This window comes from Ictalurus furcatus, chromosome 28 (genome assembly GCF_023375685.1).
Source record: "Ictalurus furcatus strain D&B chromosome 28, Billie_1.0, whole genome shotgun sequence".
Taxonomy (NCBI): domain Eukaryota; kingdom Metazoa; phylum Chordata; class Actinopteri; order Siluriformes; family Ictaluridae; genus Ictalurus; species Ictalurus furcatus.
Genome location: NC_071282.1, coordinates 5,668,787 through 5,688,048, shown reverse-complemented (window position 1 = coordinate 5,688,048; position 19,262 = coordinate 5,668,787). Strand labels below are relative to the sequence as shown.

The 19,262-nt window shown below is 44.9% G+C and overlaps 1 protein-coding gene across 4 annotated transcripts in view; it reads right to left on the bottom strand.

The window, feature by feature from the left end:
- abr (ABR activator of RhoGEF and GTPase) overlaps positions 1-19,262 on the bottom strand; it is a 147,293-nt gene that overhangs the window by 7,382 nt on the left and 120,649 nt on the right. The window contains exon 1 of one of the 4 annotated variants that reach the window (XM_053618303.1): positions 10,664-11,195. The exons of the other annotated variants lie outside the window; for them this stretch is intronic. Within the exon in view, the coding sequence (XP_053474278.1) occupies positions 10,664-10,819 (156 nt within the window). The 5' untranslated portion in view covers positions 10,820-11,195. Of the gene's footprint in view, positions 1-10,663; positions 11,196-19,262 lie in introns of those variants that run through there. 4 annotated transcript variants of the gene reach the window in all.

Below are 19,262 nucleotides of genomic sequence, written 5' to 3'. Positions count from 1 at the left end.
AGAAACAGTATGAACAGTGAATTCCTTTCTATTTCCTTTCCTCCCACATCCGCAGTCCTGAAGCTCGGCCCTGATCGAGTCACTGCACTCTCATTAAAGAACAGAAAAACGCCACGGAATGTAGCTAGAAACGGATAAAACGTGTGATGTACTTTAATGCTTATAAAAAAACAAACTTGTTAGGGTTGGTATAAAGACGGTATGAACTGCTGTGGTATAAAGAGGAATTCAAAAGCACTACTTGGCGTTCTGCTATAGGAAAAGAATTAGTTCGGGGTTGGTAACTCCGCCTACTGTGGCCGAAATACACCATCCCGTCACCGATTCTCTTCCTACATCAGCGCACCCTGGTGTGTCGTAATCCTCTTCATATCTTGCAGTGAATTTGTCAAAGTTCCACAGTGTTAATTCCAAGCGGTGATATTTCTGCAGCTCTTATCTCTCTCTCTCTCTCTCTGACAAAAAAGACCCCATTTTCCATTTCCCTCCTGCATGGAAATTCCCAGAGTACATCTAAAAATGAAATTGAAAGGGGGGGGGGGGGGGGGGTTAATCCCTGGGAAGCCAATGAGTTTTTCCCCCCCCTCCATTATTAGATTTCAGAGCAGTAATCTTCTAATGAAGTTAGCTCCACTGCTGTAAAACAAAATATCATGCACTATGGTTGATCTGTGGCTAGTGCTAGCTGAAGTTTACAAGATCCAGATGTGTTCATGACATGGCATTCCCATATAACTAATAAAGTACTACACCTCAAACGGGCGTATACACCTCAAAGTTGTATACCGGACGTGAAAACATGAGGCAAAACACTGACGTCTGGTTGGTTGGTTTTTTTTTCTTCCGCGTGTGTCTTTGAGGGCCCTGAACTGAAGCTGTGCTCGAGTCATTAACATCACACTGGTTTTCCCATGCTGTTCCGGGAGAACACGTGTCAGGCATGATGGATGATAGGAAGCAGGAGGCACCCTTCGTATTAAAATAACCCGTCGATCAAACCGAACACGACACCAACAAAACCAAGGCAGTAATAGCAATAACTAATCAATGTACTGTATCTTATATTTAGATGGATTTTTGTGCATGCTCTTTCACCTACTTATTTATCACTAACGGGAACGGGCGCGCAACGTGTTTGTACACCCTACACAAAGGTTCTTTCGAGAACATTAAGGGGCTTTGAATGCTTTAAGGGGTCTACGTCGAACTCTTGAGAAGCTCTTTGATTACACTGTGCATTGCTTGGCTGGTTAAGAATGAAAGTAATGATAATGATGATGATGAGTCTTTATTGGTCACATATACAGTAGAGCACAATGAAATTGTTTTCTTCGCATACCCTAGCCTGTCAGGAAGTTGGGGTCAGCCATGATACAGCGCCCCCTGGAGGGCCTTGCTCAAGGGCCCAACAGTGGCAGCTTGGCAGTGCTGGGGCTTGAACCCCCGACCTTCCGATCAGTAACCCAGAGCCTTAACCGCCAAGCCACCACTGGCTAAACGTAAGTAAAGTAAGTAGCTGTCTATTCATCCAATCTGTCCAATCCATCCATCCATCCATCCAATCAGTCTTATTCTTCCATAACATCCATCCAAAAGTCCATGCTTCCATCCAATCCTTCCATCCATTCTGTCCAATCAATCCAATCCATCTGTGTAACCAACCATCCAATCAGTGCACCCCTACAAGCTAGGCAATCGGTCATCCATCCATCCATCGTATCCATCCAATCAAGCAAGCCAATCGTCCAGCCATCCATCTTCCATATGCAGGTAAGAATCTGATCTTGTGTGAAAGCACAAATTCAAAGCTCTTAAGTATTTCCTTCTAACCTGAAACCAACAGTGGACAGCTTTATAAAAAATAAATAAATAAAATGAAAAAAAAAATAAAAAGAGAGAATAAAACAGATCCTTTCGGTTCAAAAATTTCGATTGGTTGAGCCATCCTTAAAATCTAAAAAAATAAATATATATATATATATATATATATATATATATATATATATATATATATATATATATATATATGCACATATGACTATTGACATCTATTTATTTATTTATTAATGGTTTTAACGAGAAAATGTTACACTTAAGCCGTTGTTCTGCTCACAGAGCACAACTTTTCCCCACCATGTTGCTTAGCAACCAAAGCTTACCGTTAAGAGACTACACTGTGTGGTGGAAAAACTCTTCATGGCATCATCATTAACAATACATGTAAAATAGCTTTTTTTTTTAAAAAAACACTAGATAACATCACACTGTGTTTGCTTTGCGCTGCGCTTGAGAACGCCACTTCCTGTGAAAAGCGCACGCCCTCGAGTGGTTTACTACTTCAATAAACATAAATTAAAACTGCAGCAGCAGCTCACTGACATTGGGAAGAATATCTACCGGTCTTCCCCTAAGGGCCTGGCGTTTTAGGAGTTACACCATCTGCTTGCAAAAACTGTGTTTGAAGTCATAATTTAGTATGCTTCAAGCAAAAGCTCTGAAATCTCTCATCTAAAAATGCCTTGGCTCCGGTGACCCTACATAAAAAATGTTAATGTACTGGCTTAACCTTGACTTTATCCCATGTGTTCATGGACCTGGTTGAAGAATGCCTACACTCTCTGTGATACTTACTGTAAATACGTCCTCTTCCATCCTCTACCTCTCCACCGACATGTCTATAAATCTCTTTCCCAATCCCATTTCTTTAAACCTCTCTCTGCAAAGATGAGCCTGGATTTATTTCTCTTCTCCTTGCTTTTTCTAGAGTACAAATCAGATAAGGAGTGCAAAGAGAGGAAAGGACCTTCGCAGCCTCCTAATGGTTTAATTTATGACTCGAGTGCTGCTTTTCCTTCCAGATTTGGAAACCTTGACCAGGACAGGAAGTGCGTATAAAAAAATAAAAAAATAAATAATAATAATAAAAAAAAGTGTTTGATCTGACGTGAATAATTAAACATGCCTGCAGCAATGTAACAGGAATGGCAGCTGTGTAATGGAAACTGTCCTGCTAATATGCAAGTCAGTTGTCTGTTTATGTACTGTACACGTCTGTCTATTGGTAGAGGTATGAACATTTTAAACACAAGCCGTGAACGCTTTAAAGTCGGTCCGATTATCCACTGAACTCAGGTAACCTCCGTTTCTCAGGGTAAAATCATTAGTACTGTTATTGTCCCATTGGGAAAACAGACTGGTATGGAATCATATCGATGTTGATTAATGTTTCAATAAACAATGCCTCATGATAATTAGTGTTTGCCCCAAGAGACAGGGAACCACGCTGGGCTAATCAAAGGTTTAAGTCCGGTGCTCCAAAGCTACAGTATAGAGCAGCTTTAAAAAGACCAACAAAACCTCCATGAGCTCTAACCAACACTTTCTTTGTTTCTGACTCAATCAAACCTCCCACAAACATCACAACCAAAATAACCCAACTTAAATATAATCCTTTAATGTAACTAAATGACTGGCCCCATCACATACTCCTTTATACACTCGAGCAAAGTATGGGAGCGCGTCTTCCAACCCCCTTATTAAGCAACTCGTGGAGGAATGCATCATTCTGCGCTTCCCTGTGGGAAAGGCGCTTTCTCGGGGGATGCGAAACCACAAACTGCACGGCTTGAGGCTTTATTTATACAGCGTTCACAATCGATTCGGATGAAGCCAGACTGGATGGCCATGCTGGTTTAGAGTCGGTTGAAGAGCGGTGCATGGAAAAACGCTGCCCTTTGAAGCAACACCCTGTGAGAGAAAGCAATTCCTCGAATTTAGAGTTGGGAAAATGGCCCGAGAGCATCTTAAAACGAAAAGGACGTCATTCCTGAGTGACGTTTGGGCCGAAACAAAAGAAGTGGAACCCGCGTGCTATTTTGGGATCACGCGTTATCACAATGAAACTTCGTCCAAACGCTGTATGCCAAACAATATTGTACACAAAGAATTTGCATCTCCGCTGGAAGGATCATCTCCAAGAGGCCCAGTGTTTCCGAATCACAACATCTTGTTGCAACGCTAAAATGGGATGGTAATACAATGGATATAAAAGTCCTAACACACAGGATTTTGAGACGTTAAAAAAAAAAAAAAAAAAAAACAACCATGATATAGCAACCAACAAAATTCAAGTGAAAAACAAACAGAAACATTTCTAGTGGAAACGAAGAAAAAGAAAAAAATGCTAATAACCTGGTTGTGCAAGTGTGCACACACTTTTATAATGAGGCGTGTGAATGTGCTTAGACTTTTTCCAGAAGGAACTGTTCAAAAGTAATCATCAAACACCTGATTAACCCCAAATAAAGATCAGCTGTTTCCTACGGTGAAGCATGGCGGTGGCAGCATCATGCCATGGGGCTGCTTCCCTTCAGCTGGGACTATTCAAGACAGACAGAATCATGGATAGCTCCAACTACCAGTCTATTTTGGCACAAAACGTGCAGGCCTCCATTAGACAGCTGAAGATTTGACCCCCTCCACTAGCACAACAATGACCCAAAGCACATACCCGAGTCGACAAATGAAGAAGAAGGTGGTCGACGTTTGGGAACGGCCCGGTCCGAGCCCAGATCTGAATCAAGCTTGGTTTCGTTTCCTAACAAAAACCTACGTCAAAAAATATACGTCATAGTTCCACCACAATTAGAGAAGAACCTCTGAAGAACCTCTTCTCAACCTCATTCGACTCCTGCTTCCGGGACAAAGCGTGCGTTTAAAAAGTGTTCGATACGACGAACGATTCAAGACGCCTGCAACAACGCAATAAGAATGGCAGCTGTGAACTGGACAAATTATATACACCATACATACCGCAGTAGCCCTTGCCGAAGTAGCTGAGAACCCAGGAAGAACATGTAAACGATCTTTTGTTGTTGTTGTTGTTTTTTCCCCCTCAGTATCAACTGCTGTTCTCTGTTCTTCCTTTCTCACTTTGTCCTGTCAGCCTGTTGGTTAGTAGAGCAGGAACACTGTGTTCTCTGACTACTATAACCCTCTTTCAGTGTGCCCGAGTGTGTGTGAGTGTTGAGTTTGAGTTTGAGTGAACAGAATGCTGTGTGTACTCAGTAAATCATTGATTCTCAATGATCTCACACACACACACACACACACACTGAGACGCCTTACTGACACCAGACGTGAGAGGAAGGATGCCAGGTGCAGTTGGTGTGTGTGTGTGTGTGTGTCATGTAGGTCTGCCATCAGAACAGTGTGTGTTCTGCCTGCAGAGAAGCCACTGACGGACAGACTGTACATGGACACACCTGCCCCAGACTTATGTTGCACTGACCTCACACACACGTACGCAAAAAAGTGCAGACATGCTGCATAACACGACCCATTTCTCAATTTATCATCACACCACTCTCTCTCTCTCGCTTTCTCTCTCTCTCTCACTCACTCGCACCATAATCTACATGTCTTTAATTTTACCGTACTGGATGAGGACTGAGTCTAAATACAAAACCCCAGTCTTAAGCGAAAAAAACACCAAAAAAACCCCCCCAAATATAATGAATTAAAGCATTTCAGCTTGTCTGAATCCTGCGTCTGCTTCCTGAACTTTTTACAAATTAGTCATCTGCAAATCCTCTTTTAATGAGAAGAAGTGTCTTTTAAATGAACTCTGTGCTTAATTTGCTTTAAAGGTGGCTAATCCCAACAGCGAAACGCTTCCTTTAATCACGCCGAGCTCCATTTGACAGGCTGATTATGTTCAGCTGGCAGGTAGTAATTGTGTGGTTTTTTAAAAAAAATGTATGCATCAATTTTATGCATCATTTGGAATCCTGAGTCCATTTCCTCTAGAGTCTGGAGATAAAGCCAGTCAGTACTGTGGTGTGGGAGTGAGTGTTGTCTCTGCTCTACTCTTGTACGTTTCTCAGCTGTCTTGAAGTTGGCGAGACGCTGCGCTGGTACAACTGCTTACACGCACACGAGACAGAAGACACAAGCGCATTAGTGGCTCAGGTGGTAGAGTGGGTGGTAGAGCGGGGTGTCCACTGATTGTAGGGGTGGAGGTTCGGTTCCCGGCCCGCATGACTCCACATGACGAAGGGTCCTTGGGCAAGACACTGAACCCCAAGTTGCTCCCTTGCATGCTACCATTACCATCTCTTGTTCGGCCTGGGAGCACCTGGGTATCCCCGTGAGGAGTTGGAGAAGGTGGCTAGGGAGACGGAGGTCTGGCAATCTCTGCTTAGACTTCTGCCTCTGTGACCAAGAAGTGGAAGCAAATGGATAGATGGATGGATGGATGACTTGGGTGAAGGAATATTCTCAACACAGCCGTCACACTGATGGGGCAGTATGTCTGTGGCGCTCAAACCAGCACCACACACACAATACTATGCCACTACTATGTCAGTTTCAGTGCTGTGCTGTGCTGCCAAGCTAATAATAACTGCTAGCAATAATTCTGTGGTAGTCCCAGTGGTAGACATGGGTAGGCACGTGCACACACACACACACACACACACACACACACAAAGACAGCAGTGTCATTACACAAGTATTTTAAGGTTAGGATGATGTTTAGTCTTCGGGGTCTTGGAAGCCTCTTCCAGTAAAATCCCATAAATCCGACTGGAAACTGACTCACACCATTACTCATCGTTCTCATCACCATGTCTACACCATTCATCCGAGTCATCCTCACACTGTGTACCAACTTATCCCCCCCCCCCCAACAACAAACACAAAGCTGAAAACGTTCCGATGATGACCACGAGCACTAAAAGCTACATAACTCAACCAAAGGTCTGACAGACTTATAAACTGTGTCGAGAGCCTAAAGCGCATATCCCTAATGGATCTGCGCTGCTTTGCCTAAATGAGCACTAAATTTAGTGCATGCATAATGAACCCATCAGGTAATGAAGGTGGGGAGGAGAAGAGCAGCCATGACCTTTGACCTGTAAATGAGCAAGATGAACATGAAAAGGGGGGTTACTTTTACAAAATAGGCAAGGGGGGGTATTTGGTCCAAACCCCCAGACAACCTAATTACTGCCGTTGTGGATGAGAGCGTGTGTGGGAGTGCTGCACGCTTACCGAGTCCGGAGAAGATTTATACCGGCTGTTAAGGCGGCCGTTAGGGACGGACTGGCATTTTAAATCTCTCTTAAAATTGTGTGAAGGTGGATGATGGGATTTCATTAAGGATTAAGAATTTTCTTCCCCTGCTTTTGTTCCTCCATTGAGATGGTACAATCTACCATCCTCACCCCTCAGAGATCATCCCTCGTTCTTCTTCTCGACATGTCTACACGAGATGAATGCCGGGTTTTGATGGTCAGACACAGTGACCCGGTCAAGAAAAGAAGCACTTCAAGAGGTCATTCATAACTTGGCCAGCGTACACACACCTACACGCTCAGCCGGCTTGGCCTCAAAGAGCCATTCAGAGTAAAGAAAAAAAAAAAAAAGTTGTGTGTGTCTGCGAGTGAAAATGGAGAGGGTCAGGCAGTGGGAGGGCAAATACAGGTTTATTTACGTGGATTATTGTGAGCGAGAGGAGTATTTCAGTCATGGCAGGCGCATAAAACAGAGAGGGCTACGTGGTCATGTGTGTGAGGCAGAACCGCCTGCCTAAGCACTAATCCCCCGATACGCAAGCATATACCGATTCCCTACTGCACACTGGAATTAGACTTTCAAACGCGACTTCGGATCCAATCGATAACCTGCATGGTTGTGTTACGTTAAAGGAATACTCTGACCTAATCTCTATCTATCACATCTGTAGCAATGATGCTCCTCAAAAATAAATAAATAAATTGCCCAGGATAAAAATTTCCCCATACTGAGCAAGAACAGAAATCCTGTTTACTGATCATTTTCTGATAATGGACGTCTAAGGGCAGTTGTTGGGGTGGTCAATAAACAGTTAAGAAAAACATAAATTTGCATGAATTCTTTATTGAAATGGCATTTTTTTAATCCTTGGCCTGAAATGCTAGAGTCCGCACCCAGGAGCAATTCTGGGCTCATCCGGGGGCCCGGCTCATCATCACAAGTTTCCTTTCACATGGAATTTCCTCCAGTCTGTTGATCGATTGCGCAATTTAACACGCCACTTTTGGACACGCAGGTTTGCAAAAAACGGTAGGCACCTGGTTAATCTCTATTTATTTTATTGTTGAAATTATAATCCTTTGGTATTAACAAACAGTTGCGAGGAACAGATGAAGAGCTGTTCTCATAGAAGACTTTTAGCCATACACTTGCACCACAAAGGCGAGTGACAGTAACGGTACTAGTTACAGTAACGTTGCTCCGATCCCATCCCCTGAAAGTCCCCTGAAAGTCGGGTTTTATATAACGGTAGAGCATTCAGTCTCCTTCGTTTACCATAAAAGCCAAAGCTGAAACAGGAAGTAACACGAGAAGTCTAATTGGTCTAACCAGTCTAAGTTTAATGGGTCTAACCCATCTTATTACTCAGCATACGGTGCTGAACATGGATAGCTTCCATACCTTATGTAGACCAGATCATGGTTCGGTTGATGCGAGTCTCAGACCACTGATTTCAAGAGGACCAGGAATTTGGTTCGATGGACCACTCCCGGGCTCGAAACCCGCTTTCACACGGCACCAGACGCGAACGTTGAAAAGGACCTTCGAAGGACGGATCTGTGGTTGTGTTACGGATGTAGTGTAACGTCGCATGGAGACCTCATTTCAATTTGTTATATTTTGACAGAACTCGACAACTGCCCTTAGTCTTTCATTCGAACTGAATTTCAAGTCAACGGCTTTTCCGAATTTTCTCCGAAATTCCTGACTGTGGTAAGAACACATACACTCCAGATACAGTACACTGAGATTAGGTTGAAAAACCTGAAAACCAACCGTCAGTGACATCACCAACAACATTCACAGGGCAGGGGTGAAGGTATCACAATCCACCAAGAGCAGAGGACATCTCACAAGATGTAGACCACTCATCAGCAGTAAGAATCAGAAAGCCAGATTGGAATTTGCAAAGGAATACAGAGATGAGCCACGAAAGTTCTGGAACCAACATTAACCTCTACCAAAGTGATGGAAAGGCCAAAGTGTGGAGAAAGAAAGGAACTGCTCGTGATCCAAAACATATAAGCTCATCTGTGAAACATGGTGGAGGTAGTGTCATGGCTTGGGCTTGCATGCCTGCTTCTGGAATATTCTCACTAACCTTTATTGATGATGTAACTCATGATGGGAGCAGCAGAATCAATTCAGAAGTTTACAGGAACATAAAGTCTGCCAATTTACAGAGAAATGCATCGGGAGGAAGTTTATCACGCAGCAAGACGATGATTCAAAATCATCGGGGGGGGGGGATGGGTTCAGTCACCAGACCTGAACTGAGATTAGGTGGAAAAACACCGGAGTACCCCTTTAACACTCAATGCCTGATCTCGGGTTAAAGTCAGACCTGACCGAGCGCTGGCGTCGCACCGTCCATGATAAGTACGACCTGGTGATTAGTTCACGCAGGCAGGCGGGGCAGAGCTACAGAGAGCTTTTCCATAATCCACGCTGAGCTCTGGGTCAGTGGAGTAGAACAGATACACTCCTGACTCAGCAGCTCTGCTGTTAAGCTGTGCCCACACACACACACACACACACACACACACACACACACACACACACAGTCCTAAATAATGCACAAAATTATTCTTGTTCAAAGCCCTGGCAGTGTGTATCCTGTGTCCCAAGTGGAGAGGCCTAGATTTCTTGGGATGTGCTCACACACACACACACACACACACACACACACACACACACACCTGGGAAATGAGTCATGCTGCAGTGCACGAACCCAAAGAAGGAAAAACACAGCTTTCCTGATATCATGAGTTTAGAAAGAACCTGGTTCTATTAATACAGTCAAATTTGTGGTACAATAAAGTGTAGTGAGACTTGCAGGGACAAGGAACTAAAATAAATTGGGACACAGCCCACAACAGCTGTGGTGAGGATGGAAACACAAACCCACTGCTATTCAGCACCAGTGTCCTCACACTGGCCCTGACTGGAAACAGGTGCGTGTGTGTGTGCGTGTGTGTGTCTATATGTGTACACACACACACACACACACACACACACACACACACAACTGCGCCTGAGTATAAGAACGGCTTATCTGTTTGTGCTGTGTGTGTACGAGTGTCAGGAAATGTGCTTCATTAGCAGACTCCGAAGAACCAGAGGTGACAATTAACCTGTAAGTGCATGCCATAACCACTTCAACACACACACACATACACATACACACACACCCCTGGGTCATGAGAACAAAGCCACAAAGGCAACGAGTGGGAGAATAGGGGCGAAGCGGAAAAGGAAAGATTAAAGGGAATGAAAAAAAAAGAAAAAGAAAGAGATGAAACTGGAAAAGAGAGACTGGAAAAGAGGAAAAGACAAACTATGGGGTCGCCCAGCGCCGCAAGCGACGAGTGCCGGAAAAAGTAAGACAAGCCACAAACAACAACTCTGTTTCCACACACACACAAATAGTGATGTATAGCTGCCCTTTAAACTCTGGGTGCACAAAGAGAGAAACAAAGAGCAACAACTGCCGCTCAATTACACCCTGTGACAACCTGAAAGTCTACAACAGAACGCAGAAGAGAGAGCGCGCACGCCGTTATGATGGACAGGAAGATCGAAGAACCTTTTGGCGGAGGAGTTTACTGCGGACGCGGCCCCACAGCTTAGCGCCCGTGTTGGAGTGGCTCTTCCTAGCGGGAGCTTCGTCCACGCAACACCGTTCCTCCAAGCGCTCGCACACCGAGTTCAGGTTACAGTCTGTGACCACGATCTCAGTCATCCTGACCTCGCAAAAAACACACACAATACGCACAAAACGTGTGTGTGTGTGTGGGGGGATGACTTGCCCCCTAACGCCTGGGGGGTGGGAAAAAAAAAATAATAAAAATAGTCGAGTAAGAGTATCCAACAATTCCAAAAATCTTCCCAGTTCCCAAAAAAAGGTCAGCTTTAAAACAACAACAACAAAAAAACAACCATAAGAGAATCTTGAAAATGTTTAAATTTCCACCGTCTGATTGGGACGGAGTGATGAAAAAGAGAAAAGTGATCAAGATTCATTCCGGAGGAAATGTCCTGCTCAAGCTGCCTGCATCTCTGTGCTCCTCTCAGCTGCACTCACGATCTGATTCCCAGCCACACACACACATGTGCTCACACACACAGAAAGAGAAAGGAGGAGGAGGAGGAGGAGGAGGAGAGAGGGAAGGAGGGATGAGGGGAGGAGGGAGATCGAGAGAGCTGCCTTTTGGTTTTCGGTTTGAAAGAAAGGAACGGAGATGGCGGTGAAGTGAATGAACGCAACGCAGACGTTCCTCACAAACTTTTATTGCGAAAGACGCTGGATGCCAAACCTTTGTAGTTTTTTTTTTTATTTCGTCTTTGTTTCTCTCTCTCTCCCTCTCTTTCCCCCCAGACAGCCGTGTGAGAAGTGTGTGTACGCCGTTCTATACGGCTTGCTATATCTTTCCGCCGATCCCTCGTCGCCCACGCTAATCTCGTACGACCGATACCTCTTTCCGACTGTCCTCCTCTTCGTCGTCGCCTTTTATCCGTTCTTCCATACGGACAGCACAAATAATACACGAGCATAACGGATTTAGCCTGGCCTACACATCAGTGCTACGTTATTAACATAAAAACACATGGCTAACTAGTTACGCCAGCTAACGCGTTTTAACCCAGGTTTCCAGGCGACCAAAAAACACAGGACTGGCCGACACACTGGAGCGTCCAATTGGCCCATTGGCTTTAAGAGGAGATTATCGGAAAATCCAACATGACGTGTATTAGTACTATGTTGGCAAAACGGCTTTAATGGGCCTTGGTGAAGTGTAATGGATAGGTTAAGACCAGTCTAAAAGACGTCTCCTCAGTTTGGATGAAGGTGGTGAGAGCGCCGTCTCCAAAGATTTAACTGTACTGACAATCTGTGTTCACTTTCACATCATGGACATTTTGCACCTCGGAAAATATTGGAACGGCGAGGCCGATCCTACTGCTTTCACTAGATACGGAAGACCTAGGAACATGGCAGCTCTTGTTTGAACCCCACCCCATCATGTAACTCATGACGGTGGCAGCAGAATGAATTCAGAAACAGACTGTCTTCCAATTTACAGAGAAATGCATCCAATCTGATTGGGAGGAACGTCAACATGCAGCGAGACAGTGGTGCAAAAAGCACCAACCACAACAAAGGACTGTATCCGGGGGGAAAAGTGGAAGGTTTTAGACTGGTCAAGTCAATCGCCAGGTCTAAACCCAGTTGAGCAGCATTTCATCTCCTGAAGAGGAAAATGAAGGAAGAAACCCCCTCAAAACACACAACAGCAAAGCTGAAAGAAGATGTGGTGAAAGACGAAAGCGACACAAAAGAAGAATGCAACAGTTTGGTGATGTCAGTGGCTCACTGGCTTGACGCAGTTATTGCAAGCAAGGGATATGCAACCAAATATGAAGGTGTTATTTACTTTAAGACTATCTGTTCCTGTAATTTTGCTCACCAAAAATTTGGGTGCCACCAAATGTGCCATGTTTTAAGTTGTTTTAAACACGCCTAGGTGTAAATACCAGGAAATGATGTCTCATTCATCTTTTGATCTCAAACCCATATGTCTTCACTGTATAGCGAAAACAGTAGAATTGGCCTCGGCGTTCCAGTACTTTCGGAGGGGACCGTATGACTGAGGAAAGACGAGTCCTCCTTCATCTTTTTTGTGTGACTCATCAGAACGTGACAGGAAAAAAAAAGAAGGAGAAGCTCTACCGTGGTAGTAGTCCAAATCAAACCTGAGCACGCACTACTCTCCACATGGTATCTCTCCAGAGGGCTGAGGAGAACGAGGACATGTAAGAACACTAAGGGTATTTTTAAAACCGGGATAAAAAAAAAAGTCGGCGGCCTAGTTCTGGGCCTGCGTCATCGTGTCGAGAAAGGAATGTCTGGGAAAAGGGGGAGGGCATGAAAAATTGAGAAGGATGCCGCGGAAAGAAAAGGAAAGCAAGTGGTCCAAACATAGAGCCGAGACGGTGACGGTTAAGGTGATTTGAACTCGGTCCGAAGCGAAGAACCGTGACCACTGGACTGCTACTACATGTTTGGTGAATCTCAAGCGGTGTGACCACAAGCTCTGAGCCACGTTCCTTCCTTTTGAAACGTCACTAGATGGTAACCTCAGACAGTAATTTTAGACCCTGTGGCTACATGTCTACTTGTGGTGGAAACAAACAAGCGCAGGAACGAGACAGAACGAGAAAGAGAGAGGATAAAAACGATCCGATCTCGTCACAGCAGAGCAGGCCATGCTTTCCCAGTCCTCGACTGTCCAGTCTACCCAGGACGGTCTCAGATTCGTGTTCTTGGTTTACGGGAGCGGAACCCAACGCGCTCTTCTGCTGTGGTAGCTCACCCGTCTCGAGGGTGGTGGACGGAGTGTGTGTCCTGGGATGCTTTTCTGCTCAGAGTGGGTATTTGAGTGATATCGTAGCCTTCCGGTCTGCCCGAGGTGTTGTGATGCGTGCGATGAAGAGAGAATGACGACAGGAGGAAATGGAGATGGATGCGATGGGGGGGTGGATGGAAGAATGGAAAAGACCGAGATGATGAGAAGATTGAAAAGGTTTGAGGAGGCAGGTGTGTCTGTGTGGAGCATGGCATTCAATCAGCTTGAAATGATTGCGGCACTTATCCCGGTCTGATCCGATCCGGATAATCACTTGTTTATTTACTGTAGGATGAGGAGAATAATGGGAACACTGGAGAGAGAGAGATGGAATGGAGGCAAAAAGAGAAGCAAGAGGCTTTGAACTTTAGTCTGTAGGGCTAGAGGGGTATGTGTGTGTGTGTTTCGCTGAAAACCGAGGCCCTCCTTTCATGTTCAGAGCAAATGCTTTGTTACGAAGGCTTCAAGAACCAAAGCAGAGATCATTAAGACACACACACACACACGCACGCACACACCACCTGACGGGCTACCTAGCGTGTCATGGTACAACCTTGACTGATTAGCCTCTTGGTTTCCATGGAAACCATTTGTATTTACAATAGCGCAAAAATCGATACGAGCCACACTAAGGACAAAATGAAGAGAGAGACGTACATCATAAGAGGATAATTGAAGTTCGATCTGATGAGCAAAATCATCATCACACACACACACGCGCGCGCTCATGCGGCACGGCGGGGGGCAATGATTAATTCATGAGGCTCGCTCATCCCTTTTGTCTTCGAGAGGCTTTCTAGGAAAACGCCGTCTGGCCGAGTCACAGCACCGATACGAACGCTGGCACGTCCGCGGGTTAAAAAGTGGTTCGTCTTCTACACGGTCCCACACGGATCCCCTAAAGGCATCCACGCGCTTCACAAATCCAGTTTAATTAACAGTGTGCACGGAACTCTCAATTGGACAGGGATTTACAGAAAGTGGGTGGAGGAAGAGGCTTTACCCCCCCCCCCCCCCCACACACACACACACACACACACATTACAGTCCTCCATTCATATACTCTTAAACAAGCTCTCTCTATAACCCAACCCCCCTCCATACCATCAAACGACATGCATAGTTTAACATCTGGACAGCTACAGGAAACACAAAATAGAGCGCCATATGTTTCTGGGTCTCTTACACACACACACACACACACACAAATCCAGTTAGTCGCATTCCGGTGAATTTCGCACACACCGGGACATTGTCACATTCCACACAATTATATTCTCTACAGGAAGTCTGGCGTGTGCGTAGCTACGAGTCTATTCCTTGCTAGTCATACAAATAAAAAGAGGCGGGGTCAGAACCATTATCCCCTCGCAGGAAAGAAGAATAGAACAGAACGTATATTAAAACAGGAACACATCTTTCCCCTCGGTGTCTAGGTACGCCACGAAGGGCGAATTAATTATCCGTTTCCTTTGGCCGGGTTCGAAATTCCCTCGGAAGTGGGAGGTCGGAACTCTTTCTACCCGAGCTAACGTGTCGACCGATCTGAAGCGAAACGCTGGTATATACAGCAAAACTCTTTGAAAAGTCTGTAAACGTTGTGCCTACGTACTTCGTGAGCAGCCGTGTGGCGCTCGCGTCGCTTCCTGAACTCGGGGTCGAGGAGTGCTCGCGAGAAGGAAATCCGAGTCGAGGGGGCGTTTCCGCAGGTTTTTCCTAGGACGGAAACGCCAAGCTACAAGTTGTAATCAAACGTGATATAAATAGCTGATGAACTAGCTAGCGGGCAGAAATGTCAGAGACTTGCATCAGGAATGTGGAGAATGATTTTCAAACCCCCGATTTGAACACGCCAGTTCTTCACGGCTTAGCAGTGAGAACGTTGGCCTCGCACCTCCAGGGTTGGGGGGGTTGTTTGAGTTTGCACGATCTCCCCGTGCAACAAGGCATCACGAAATCATCCGTAGTGTGTGAACTGGTGTGCGATTGTGACCTATAACAGGTCGGCACCCCGTCCAGGGTGTCCCCCGCATGGTGCACCAAGTTCCATGGGACAGGATCCAGGCTCCTTTGTAGGATAAGTGGTACAGGAAATGGATGGATGGATGGACAGTAAGTACCACTTAACTTACCACTTAACAGAGAGGCAACCGGATAGCAGCCTTCAAGATTCTGACGCCCGTGGCCAGAAAAGTGGACAAAAGATGCTCCATAGACCGTGTGCAGAGGACCTGAAAGGAAACATTGCTGGAATCTTGTACAGCAACGCCCCTTCGACGTGAAGAATACCTTCACGCGTAAAAACACCCCGCGAACTCTTCACGCCGTACTTGCGTAATAGCTTTACGAACGTTTGACAAGAAGCGAACGTTTTATTTTCCGTAACAGGAAGTGACGCACTGCTCCTTCTCGTACTGTGACCTACTTGGGAGAAGGAGGAAGAGCTGAGAAAATCCAGAATCATTTACGGAGCGAGAGGAAGAAAGGGAAACTACAGGGGGTGCTGGCGAGGAAAGAGATCAGTGATCGTGTGGTGAGAGAAAAGCTGCCTTGAAACGCTAATATAATAACAAATCCGGTCCACTCTTAAGAAACGACGATGCCCGGGTCAGCGTCCTCAGAGTCAAAGCCAACAAAAACACAATCTATAACAGCAGCTACCGCTGCCTCAGCCTACAATAACGAGCTCGCTTATCACAGCCGAACACAACGCTAACGATGTTAGCGTGGCACTGAGGAACGGCGAAAACAGCCAAAGGCGGAATCGCGGTGCTAACGCGGTTAATGCGTCTCCATCCTGCCGTGCTGCTCACTGGTCGTTCGTCTCACTTTGTCTTCTGCGCCTCCTCCCTTTCCACGTCCAACAATATGAACACAGCGATGTCAAGCGATGACAAATTAGCGCTAAGACAACAGCAGCAGGTACATCGATCTCAAATGGAAACCCGTGATGACTTTCGCACTCTGCCTGACGTTAAGGGTGGATCGAAGGTGTATCCCAAACACACGTAGCCGCGTGCTGTGAAGACGAGAGCACGGGGACGTTAAACGGATAGAAACCAAGCGAGGACGTATTTAAATAAAATAAAAGCATAAACGTGTAGGATTGACAGCGGATGAAGACATGGATTTTGGAGGAAGACACGCAGAGGGCACGTGTGAAGAAAACAGACTAGCTTTTACATTCTGACTAGCATTCTAAATGTTATAGCAGAAGCGCTGGCAGATAAATAAGGCCTCCAGATATACACTACAAGCCAAAGGTTAGGAAGGTACAACAACTTTGGAAAAAAAAAAGACAGTAGCTAATGTGTTTGTGGTTTTGACTAAATGTTTTCAACAGTGTTTAGAAATTAGGTTAGCCTGAGAAAGACAACGTATCGCTTTTCATCTTCACAGGTCTTTTTCGCTGGTCCTTCAGATATACTGGAGTCAAGTAAAATCCGCATTGCTCCGCCCACTCGCACTCTCGCTTCCTGCTAGAACACTAGCTGAGATACCATAGTAACGGCCTAGCTAAAACCTAGCAAACCGGATGGGATGCCAAAGCAACAGCATAACAGCCACCTAGCAACAGCCTAGAAAACCACTTGAAATACGATAGTAAGGACCTTGTAACAATGTAATAACCACTTGGGATACGCCATAGCAACCACCTAGCAACAGACTAGAAAACCACTTGAAAGACTATAGTAAGGACCTTGTAACAATGTAATAACCACTTGGGATACGCCATAGCAACCACCTAGCAACAGACTAGAAAACCACTTGAAAGACTATAGTAAGAACCTTATAACAATTTAATAACCACTTGGGATACGCCATAGCAACAGACTAGAAAAGCACTTGAAATACTATAGTAAGAACCTTATAACAATGTAATAACCACTTGGGATACGCCATAGCAACCACCTAGCAACAGACTAGAAAACCACTTGAAATACAACAGTAAGGACCTAGTAACAATCTAATAACCACTTGGGATACCATAGCAACCACCTAACAACAGCCTAGAAAACCAGTTGAAATACTATAGTAAGGACCCAGTAACAACCTAATAACCACTTTGGGATACCACAGCAACCACCTAGCAACAGCCTAGAAAATCACCTGAAATACAATAGTAAGGACCTAGTAACAATGTAATAACCACTTGGGATACCATGGCAACCACCTAGACACACAGTAGCAACCAGTTAGAATAGCATGGCAACTGCCAAACACCACCACACCCTAGCAACCACCTAGCAACACCCCGACAATGACCGTCTTAACCGTTAAACAGTACAGCCTGTGCAGTCGGTCATGTGTTACTCCCGACATAGTGGATTCTATATGTTTACAAGCTCAGGATATTTCTTTCCAAGGCTGTTGTTCTAATAAAAATAAGAAGAAGAAGGCGGTACTGTGTTAGCGTTTGGGACACAACTGCGCTGTGAGAAGAAGGAAAGATGGCGGTGTTTGTTGCCGTAACAGGATAGGAACACTATGACCAGGAACTTTACCGCAGATGACAAGAAGCTTGGATCCTCGTTCTGCTCTTCGCAAACATATGTACAAAAGACACACACACACACACACACACACACACACACACACACACACACACACTCAAATCTGCCACCATCTAGACAGAACATTCTGGTCTAAGTCTCCTGAGGGAGTGAAACACTGACATTGTAGCAGAAACAATGGAAACAAACATCTGGTAGCAATTCAGAGGGTCTGAAGGTCCTGCGATCCTTCTGCAAGCTGGAAGCTACCTTTACGTGTGTGTGTGTGTGTGTGTGTATCTTTTGTGAAGCCCAAAGGTCCCCCATGACCGTGTAGAGATATTTGGCTTATCCCACTGGGGAGAAAAAAAAAATCTGTCCATCTTCCTTTCTTTCATCCATCATTCTTTCTCGTCTTCCTCCACTTCTTCTTTCTTTGTTGCATTCTTTCTTCCATCCATCCTTCCTCTCATTTCTGCTTGCTTTACTTCTTTCATGTCTCGTATACATTCCGTTCTTTCCTCCACCATTCTTTCTTTCAGTTTTTTTTCTTCCTTTCTTCCATCTATCTTTTCTTTCTCGGTCTTTCATCCATTTAATTCATTTCTTTTCCTACCTCCATTTGTTTCATATCATTCGTTCTTCCATCCCTCATCCTTTCCTTCTTCCATACATCTTTCTTTCTCTCGTCAGTTTTCGCTTTCCTTGTTGCATTCTTTCCTTCATCTTTTCATCCCCCCCCCGTTCTTCCTTCTTCCACCATCCATATATCAATCCATCCATTTTTTTAAAATTTCATTTCTTTTACTCCTTTATTGGTTTCATATCTTTCCGTCTTCCATCAATCATTTGTTCGTTCATTCTGTTTTCCTTCCTTCCATCTATTTATCCGTCCTTCCTCACCTACTCACCTTTTTCTTTCTTTGCCGCCTTTTTTCTTTCCGCCGTCCGTAAGTTCATTTCTCTCATTTCTTTCAGTGATCCATCCAGACGTTTCTTTTTCATTTCTATATTTATTTCCTTGTCCTTCGCTTCCTCTAATTCCATTTTCTCCCATCCATCCATCAACATCTCCTTGTTTCACCTAACAATAATACCACACCGAGTGTTCTGATGTTACATCAATATACTTCACTCTGTGTGTGTGTGTGTGTGTGTGTGTTCAGTCAAAAGGCACACACCACAGTCACTGAGATGATGAGTGGAAAAAGGCTCGAGAGAGAGAGTGAGAGAAAGGGAGAAATAACAGCAGGATAAAAGCTGGAGGAAGAACGAGCAGTGCGAG